Raw genomic sequence first — 9,256 nt, forward strand, 5'->3', positions numbered from 1 at the left:
TCATTTTAATTAATGTTTTCAAGTTTCTATATAAACTAAATAAATGTAATTTGATGTATTTGACTATTTCTATTCTGCAGTATGGTTTTTATTGGTTGGATTAGCTGTAATTATTGTTGTTTTTAGACAAACAAGAAATATTGAATAAAAATTTGTAATTTTTTAATCGGTGTGCAAAAACCTTAAAACCCCATATTTTGATACAGAAGGAGTAATTTTTTTTTGATCTTTTTACATTTGTAGTAGGAATCATATAGAATATTTTCTTCTTCTAAGTGAATTATTGAGAAAAGCTTGATTGTATTGATTCACAAGGTAATGTATTTATATAGTCATTGATCTGCGGAAAAATTGCCAAAACAGAACAAAAATAAACACCATAGTAGTCCTTTTGATATAAAACTTTTTTGACCATTTTTTTTTCCTTTTACCCTTTTTTGTTTCTAAAACTTAATGATATAAATAGTTCTATGAATCAAAAAAATTATAAAAATAGAGACAATTGATAAAACACTTACACAAAGTGGTATTTTTTTTTATGAAAAACTTGATAAATTAAAATTTTAATTTACGTTCTACGAAAAGTAGATTTCGTCTTCTACGAAAAATGGGTTAGTAGAAATTGAATTCCAGATTAGACAAGTTCATCTACTTTTTTTTAGAACGAATAATCTACTTTTAATTAAACTTCTAAATATATGGAATGTAAATTCTACTAATTGTAAAGTTAGCTACTTTTTCTCTGAATGCAATTTCTACTTTTATGAGGTATTTTAAAATTCTCGGAATGTAAAATCTAGACAATACTCATACGTCTACATGAGGTAGAATTTACTTATGGGATTTTCTCCTTGGTTCTATGCAGTGTAGAAAGTGTTTTCTACGGATAAGAAAACCTGATTTTGGCGAAAATTATGAAAGTTTCAGTTAAGAAAATATTCTAAAAATATTTGTAATATTCTAACTTCCCTAAACGTGTATTGGTCGATTTACCTTGTCAAAAATATCAAAAAAAATATTTGTAATATTCTAACTTCACTAAAACGTGTATGCATTTTCCTTTTTATTAAACTTTTCAATTTTAACGTTTTTAAAATGTTTTTTCCTTTTTATTTAACTTTTTAAAACTCAATTAAACTCTTAAATTGTGTTTAGTGTGTTTAATTTGATTAAAGAAAAATTGTCAAAACGAAACAAAAAAACGACATGGTTGTCACTTTGGTATGAAACTTTTTTGTCCATTTTTTTCTCTCTTTTACCCTTTTCATTTCTAAAACTTAATAAAATAAATAGCTTTATGAATAAAAAAAAATTAATTAAAAAAACTAAACTTTTCAATTTTAACGTTTTTAAAACGTTTTTTTCCTTTTTATTAAACTTTTTAAAACTCAATTAAACTCTTAAATTTTGTTTAATGTGTTTAATTTGATTAATCAATGTTTAGTTTAGGGGTTATGAAATAAATGGACAATTTTAGGATGATATTATACCAAAGGGATAACCATGTTATTTTTTTGTTCCATTTTGGCAAATTCTGATCCAAAATAATAAGAAAATAATATATCTACATTCTTTTATTTTTTTAGTTTATAGAAATGTATATATAATATAAATATTCGTAAGTAATTAAGATATGTTTCATAGAATAACAGAATTATAAAGTAATATATATTTTTGTATAACACTATGGAAATATTAGCATTTAGTTGTGAAATAGTATCTCTTAAAAAAGTATGTACTAAAATCTTGGATATTTGGTTTGATTTCTTACCATTTGAAAGAGAGTCTCAATTCCCAATCAATAAAGTTTGCCTCAACTCTCAATCAATCCCCTCATCTAGTCTCAATTCCCAATCAATAAAGTTTGCCTTAACTCTCAATCAATCCCCTCATCTAAACTCGCATGTACTACATACTAACTCGCTATGTTGTGACTTTTGAAAAACATGGGAACCCAATTAAGACCAGATCTATCGGAACATGTGGATCACATAATAATTGATAAAGCTTAACAAAGTTTATAATGGTCGTGGGGATTGTTAAATGGTTTTGGTTATACTTACAGTAACACTATATATTCGGACTTCAGGGATACCTCGCATTGTTCATGCGTCAAAATCAAGTGGCTAGTTCGGTGATTAGTTTTGTGTTTTTGTTTTTCTAAAATCAAAATTGATCACATAATAAAGGTACAAAAATATGATCCACCGAGCAGAAAATATTTCAAAACAACAAAACCTCGCAAGAATAAAATCCCCTCAAACCCTCCTTTACAGTCAAATCGTCTTTGCCAAAAAAAAAACTGAATAATGTCTTTTTGCGCAACATCTTAAATCTTATAGCCATTTTTAATTCTCAGCTTCAAGAAATAGGCTGAGTTCCACATACCTCTCCTGTGAAGAAGACCTCGAGTCTCTCCGGCCTCTTAAGCTCAAGCTATCATCGGTCTGCGGACCAAGCAACAGAGCACCACTTCTTTCTTCCGTCACAGTCCTATCATCTTCTTCCTCCACATCCCTTAGACCTCTCAGCGCCATAGAATCCGAGACCGGGAAGTAGACAAGCAAGCAAATGGAAACCACGGACAAGCAGAAGAGGGAGAGGAAAGCCAAGAAAGAAAGCGCTTCGAACCCAATCTTATTCGCCTTGGTTAGTACTGACAAACAGAGCGTAATAATCCTCAACGGAAGGAAACACGAGACGGAGAATATCAAAGCGTAGACTCTCTTCTGGAGACGCTTGTTAATCACCAGCTTCAGTATCTGCCTCCCGAGCCAGAACAAGTAAGCTGTTAGCACGGCTGCAAACACGCCGAGGATGACGGTACTCAGGAGAGGATAAACGCACAGCGCGACCTCTTCCCCATCGATAATAACTCGGGAATAGGTCCTCGTGAAGCTGGGCGGCAGGTTTACGTAAGAGCCGCTACCACCGTTTAGACGGGACTCGGATAAAACAACCGCGAGTTGAAGAGCGAGCATGGGGAGACAGTAAAGAAGGATGTAACAAGCGGTGTTCCTGTTCCAATTCCCGCTCAGAGCGCCCCCAGACTCCATCTTGAGAGGAGCGCGCAGAAGAAACATGAGCGTGAGAAAGAGGCAAGGCTCCGCAAACCCTAGATTCGAGACGGTGTACCACTTGCAGACGTTCTCTTGCCATCTGAGATCCAACCCGCTCAGTATCCTCCTGTGACGGCGAAACAAACTCAGCCGGAGAATCTCGCCAACAGCCCAGCAGATAGCGAAGAGGATGAAAGCGATACGGATAATCCAAGGGCCGCTGAAGTAACCGAGCTGGAGAAACCCTTGTTTACGAACGTGAGACTGGAAGTAGAAAGAGTAAGCGATGCAGAGGAGACCGAGGAGGATGAGGAGAAGGACTAGAGAGATGGTCAGCACGCCGAATGCATCGGGAACTAATTTGGTCAGGGGCATCACCCAAAACACAGTATCCACGCATGCTCTCTACCAGCATGGGTGCCTGCAGCCTTGTCTCCAAAACAATGCCAAGCTACGGAAGACCCACATTCATTCACAGCAGCAGCAGCCCAGATCACCCGAATACTACTTTTGTGATCTTTGACTCTTGCACTTTTTATGCGTCTTACCTACATAAACTGAACCAAAATTAATTAATCAAAACAGACATCATGTATCCAAGATCTAAAAAAATAAGACAATAACAAAGCAACCTTCAAGACCACAAGGCTTCAATAGGGTGATTTTAAAGACAAGTCAACGAGGTTACATAACCTTTTTTGTCATCCCAAAAAGACATTTTCTTTTCAGACAGAACCAAGAGATTTTTTTTTTTTTTTAATTACAGCACCAAAGTCAATACACTAGAGAATCGCAGGAAGAAAAATCAATTTTATGCGCATAATGCAAAAACGAAACCAATCAAGTACAACCAGATCCGACATAGAAGAAAACGAATCCAAAGTCTATTAAACAAAATTTCGAAAGAGAGCTTACAAGGAGGAGAATCTGGATCCAAAAGAGTTAGAACGGGGAAGATCTGAGCAGCGGCGGAGAAAAAGAGAGAAGGGGAGAGAGAGAGATTGGAGGAATGAGGCGTAAAGAGAGACAAAGGAGAGGAAGAAGAAAAAGGAGGAGAGATATGGAAGGAGACAGAAGGAGAAGAAGGAAACTCTCCGTTGGTGACAGGCTGTTTCCAGCTGTGATGACCGATTACTCTGGATCCGGGTTCGGGTTTGTTTTCTTTTCTGAGTTGTCCGGGTTTCGGATTTTTTTGTTGACGTGGCTCCACCCTGGCGGCGTTTGTCTTTTTCCTTTTTTTGTTTCGACAAAAAGTAGAATTAAATTACCAGATTTTTAATATAGTCAAACTTTGCAAAAAGGGATAGCGAAGGAACAGTATCCGAGTATTATATTCCAAATTTGATACCAAGAATCATTAGTTGACAACTTTTGATTAAAAACAATCAAATATTTTTATACTACGCAATAACAGATTTCAATGGAAACGATTTAAGATTTATGGTGTCCATATTACAGCTGATGTTACCAAGTATTTTTTGATCAGCTATTTTAGTTTGCACAGCTGGAAGGAAGGATATGATCATGATGGAATAATTGCCTTGAGAGAAATACGTACTATGATTTGCAAACTGTCCATATACTGTCTTTCAAAAAGCATCTTTCCATAAACTGTTTTAGCAAAAAAAAAAAAAAAAAAATAGCAAAGCTCCCTACACTTCGATTATTTCCGTATCACAGAAAGTAAAACGCAAATCACGTGTCGGACTTAGTGGGCTTGGGTTATTCACATTATGGGGCCTCTATAGCCGAGGAATGAGAGGAAATTATTATTCCTTGTGAATGGTAATTTTTTTTAGGAACGTCAGGGAATACATTATTCCTCGTCGTTCCCTGGTCACCATTCATACCCCTAGTTTATAATGAATCGGTTTTCCATTTTTCCAACACGTCATATGTTACAACTTACAACTACAAATTAATAACGTTGGGAATTTAAAATTTTATTAATTTATAAATATATTAATTTATAAAAGTTTCTTTGTTTAGATTTTTTATTTTAAGATATATTTATGAGAAAAAAATAAAAATAGCACTAAATCAAGTTTTTGTTCCCAAACTAGCACTCAAGGTCAAAAGTCACAAAAATAGCACTTAATGTTTTATCAAAAGTCACAAACTTAGGGTTTAGAGTTAAAGGGTGGGGTTTAGGATTTAGGGTTTAGGGTTTAGAGTTTAGGGTTTAGAGTTTATGGTTTAGGGTTTAGGGTTTAGAGTTTAGGGTTTAGAGTTTATGGTTTAGGGTTTAGGGTTTAGAGTTTAGGGTTTAGAGTTTATGGTTTAGGGTTTAGGGTTTAGAGTTTAGGGTTTAGAGTTTATGGTTTAGGGTTTAGGGTTTAGAGTTTAGGGTTTAGAGTTTATGGTTTAGGGTTTAGGGTTTAGAGTTTAGGGTTTAGAGTTTATGGTTTAGGGTTTAGGGTTTAGAGTTTAGGGTTTAGAGTTTATGGTTTAGGGTTTAGGGTTTAGAGTTTAGGGTTTAGAGTTTATGGTTTAGGGTTTAGGGTTTAGAGTTTAGGGTTTAGGGTTTAGAATTTAGGGTTTAGAGTTGAGAAATGAGGTTTTGGGGATAAGATTTCAAATTTAAAAAAATAAAAATATTAAAATTTTCAAAGGATAAACTTAGAAAGGTGCTATTTTGGTCATTTTAGTTTTTGAGTGCTATTTTTGTGATATAAACTTAGAAATGTGCTATTTTGGAGATTTGCCCGATATTTATTCTAAGATAAGAAAAAAAAATTGATTTTAGTGTATTAGCTAGACACTAATTGTTATTTATAAAAATTTGACATTTATATTAGTATTATTTTATCATTTGGTGTATATAATATATATTGCATAGAATTTAAATGTGATTTTAGATATAATATTACTAAATGTCATCAAAAATATATTAAGTGTTAAGAAAATATAAAGATAATTCTATTGTAAATATAATAATTATATAAAATATGAATACATATAAATTATTAATTTATAATTTTGATGGGATCATATATTTACATAGAATTTTCTGAAAAATTATTATCTTATTATTTTATCGATTTGTGTCAAATTTTGAATCGGTCCAAGTTGGGACCAGAAAAATTTATTAATTTATAGAGATTATTAATTTAGATATAATATTACTAAATCTCATCGAAAATATATTAAGTGTTAAGAAAATATAAAGATAATTTCATTGTGAATATAAAATAATTATATAAAATATGTATACATATAAATTATTAATTTATAATTTTAATGGGATCATATATTTACATAGAATTTTCTAAAATATTATTATCTTATTATTTTATCGATTTGTGTCAAATTTTGAACCGGTCCAAGTTGGGACCAGAGAAATTTATTAATTTATAGAGAATATTAATTTATAGAGATTATTAATTTATCGAGTATTAATTTATAGAGGTTCTACTGAAGTAGGCTATAGGTCTCTTATTCTGCATTAAAACAGCTCCTATCCCAAACCCCGAAGCATCTGTTTCAACCACAAACTTCTGGGTAAAATCCGGAAGAGCTAATACTGGTGCTTTCAACATAGTCGCCTTCAGTTTGTCAAATATCTCTTGTTTTTCTCCTGACCATGCAAATTGATCTTTCTTCAGCAACTCCGTTAACGGTCTAGCCAAGACACCATAGTTCTTTATAAAGTTGCGATAATGGCCTGTGAGTCCTATGAAGCCACGTAATTGTTTGATGTTCTTTGGAGTAGGCCAAAGTCGCATTGCTTCTGTCTTAGCCGCATCTGTAGCTACACCTTTTTCAGAAATCACATGACCGAGATACTCTACACTTCTCTGACCGAAGACACATTTTTTCTTGTTTGCATACAGAGAATGCTGCGCCAAAATGTGTAACGCCGTCTGCAAGTGCTTAACATGATCACCGATGCTGCTGCTATAAACCAGTATATCATCAAAAAACACCAGAATGAATTTGTTCAAATAGGGTCAAAAGATCTCATTCATCAGAGCTTGAAACGTTGCGGGAGCATTTGTTAACCCAAACGGCATCACTAAAAATTCATAGTGACCATCATGTGTTCTGAATGCAGTCTTCTCGACGTTGCCTTGCTGCATTATAATTTGATGGTATCCATAGGTTAGATCAAGCTTTGAAAACACCACTGCACCGTGTAGTTGATTCAAAAGCTGATCGATCATGGGAATTGGAAATTTATCCGCAACGGTAACTTGATTTAAAGCCCTGTAATCCACACAAAAGCGCCATGATTTGTCCTTCTTCTTAACTAGTAAAACCGGGCTCGAATAAGGACTGCGGCTAGCTTGAATGATCTCTTTCTTTAACATGTCTTGAACCAGTGTAGTCATCGCTTCCTGGTGAGCTTGTGGATAACGATAAGGTCGTACACTCACCGGAGAGGTGCCTGGCTTTAATAAGATTTGATGTTCAATGCCACGAACCGGAGGAAGACCGTATGGCATACAAAACACCTTCGAGAACTTCTCTAACACACAAGAAATTTCAACAGGAGTTGTCTCACAAGAGTCCGCACTAGCGTAGTGAGTGTATAACCAATGATCAACACCTTGCCGTGAAACATCATCTACTTGCAAGAGTGATTGAAAAGCATTGGTGGGAAGGTGGAGGTCACATTCTCCTCGTAGTGTGACTCTCTCCTTTCCCCACATGAAACTCCATTCTTGTAGTTCCCAATCAATTTCACATTTGCCCAAAGTTCTAAGCCATTGAACCCCAAGCACCAAATCGACTCCACTCAGCTCCAGTGATATACAATTCAAGAGAAAGTCCAAGCCTTGCATATGTAAGTGAACGTTGTTGCACACGCCTAAGCCATGAACCATAATGCATGTACCCAAAAGGACTTGGAGACGAGAGTTAGTTGTTGTCTGAAGATGAGCTTTCTTCGCAAGATTTGGAGAAATGAAGTTATGAGTAGCTCCACTATCAATCATAATCACCATCGATGTACTGCCTATACGCCCCCTGACTTTCATCATCGTAGGTGAGTTCATGCCCAAGAAGGAGTACAGAGAGAGTTGCATCATCTGTGGTTCTGTTGTGTCGTTCGTCTCACTCATTTCTTCTTCTTGTTCCCCCAAAATCTCCACTTCCAATCCATCTATCACCGTGAAAACCTGAAGCTCTGGATTACCACAAAGATGAACTTTGAACCACTTCGCTTTGCATTTGAAACACAATTTTAAACGTTTGCATTCGGCTAGTTCTTGAGGTGTAAGGTGTACTCATGGTCTGTCCCCCGCAGATGTACTTGGTTTTCCTGCTTCAAGGAGTTTTGTTTTATCCAGTTGCTGATATCTTCCAGTCTGAGTTGTCTTAGTCCCTGAACTATTACCACGCGAGTAACGATACTCAGTCTTTGATTTATCAGCTAACATCTGACAAAACATGCTTGATTCCATCTTTACTACTGCAACAATATGATTCCTTAATCTTTTTGGCTATTTCATCTTTACCACTTCCTTCATCTCTGGTTTTAACCCCGTGTAGAACCGACTGATTAAGTTTGCTTCATCTATCCCCTTGACCACATTTATCAGCTCCTCGAACTCCCTGACATAAGCCTGAACTGAATCTGTCTGCTTCAAAGCTGATAATTTGTGCCTCGGTTCATCATCTTTCGATTCCGCAAAACGGTCTAACATCCTCTGCTTGAACTGCAACCAGCTACTGAAAGGTTCGTCCTCATTCTCCCACGTATACCAATTTCCCACAGCTCCAGTAAGACTCAAAGCAACCAATTCCAATTTCTGATGTTCTTCATAACGAGCCGCCCTGAAATATCTCTCAAGTCTCGAAATCCAACCATAAGGCATTGAACCATCAAACACAGGCAAATCAATCTTCTTCAATAAACTTTCTCTACTCGCAAAAGAATATTGAATTCTCCGATAACCTAGCTCCTCTGTACCAAGTTCGTTTCTCGGAGAATCAGAATGTACCTGACTGTTAGAAGGGGCAGATGATGCCACCGACTTTCCTTTGTCCCCGATGACGTGCGATTCCAGTCTGTTCAAGATGCGAATCATCGATGATAGCTCCTTCTCAACTGAACCGATCCGCTGATTCATCTCTTCATTCGAATCCGTTAGACGCTTCCATCCACCGTTAATCACCTCCACCTTATCTTGTAACTCCGCCACCGTACGATCGACGGTGTCAATCCGATCGTTCACTTCCTCGAGGATCGTCAT

General features: G+C 35.7%; 2 protein-coding genes across 3 annotated transcripts; both read right to left on the reverse strand.

Moving 5' to 3' along the window:
* Positions 1-2,172: 2,172 nt before the first annotated feature.
* LOC106319093 lies at positions 2,173-4,122 on the reverse strand. Of its 2 annotated transcripts, none has more exons than XM_013757319.1 (2): positions 3,975-4,122; positions 2,173-3,616 (listed from the first exon to the last, which is right to left on the reverse strand). In XM_013757319.1, the coding sequence occupies exon 2, from the start codon at positions 3,432-3,434 to the stop codon at positions 2,349-2,351; it is 1,086 nt and encodes a 361-aa protein (XP_013612773.1). In that variant the 5' UTR covers positions 3,435-3,616; positions 3,975-4,122; the 3' UTR covers positions 2,173-2,348. The 2 variants fall into 2 exon arrangements, with proteins under 2 accessions (XP_013612773.1, XP_013612774.1); XM_013757320.1 differs by having other exon boundaries at positions 2,173-3,607; positions 3,975-4,115.
* A 2,332-nt stretch (positions 4,123-6,454) lies between these two features.
* Positions 6,455-9,256, reverse strand: LOC106314431. Its single transcript, XM_013752300.1, has 4 exons — positions 8,519-9,256; positions 8,314-8,440; positions 7,062-8,223; positions 6,455-6,956 (listed from the first exon to the last, which is right to left on the reverse strand). The coding sequence occupies exons 1-4, from the start codon at positions 9,254-9,256 to the stop codon at positions 6,455-6,457; spliced, it is 2,529 nt and encodes an 842-aa protein (XP_013607754.1).

This window comes from Brassica oleracea, chromosome C9 (assembly GCF_000695525.1).
Source record: "Brassica oleracea var. oleracea cultivar TO1000 chromosome C9, BOL, whole genome shotgun sequence".
Lineage (NCBI taxonomy): Eukaryota > Viridiplantae > Streptophyta > Magnoliopsida > Brassicales > Brassicaceae > Brassica > Brassica oleracea.

Coding starts and splice junctions, on each gene's coding strand:
- LOC106319093 (XM_013757319.1), bottom strand. CDS start 3,434: ATGCCCCTGACCAAATTAGTTCCCGATGCATTCGGCGTGCTGACCATC.
- LOC106314431 (XM_013752300.1), bottom strand. CDS start 9,256: ATGACGATCCTCGAGGAAGTGAACGATCGGATTGACACCGTCGATCGT. Junction 8,224..8,313: donor CCTTGAAGCAGGAAAACCAA/GTACATCTGCGG, acceptor TCAAATGCAAAG/CGAAGTGGTTCAAAGTTCAT. Junction 6,957..7,061: donor TTTTTAGTGATGCCGTTTGG/GTTAACAAATGC, acceptor ACTGGTTTATAG/CAGCAGCATCGGTGATCATG.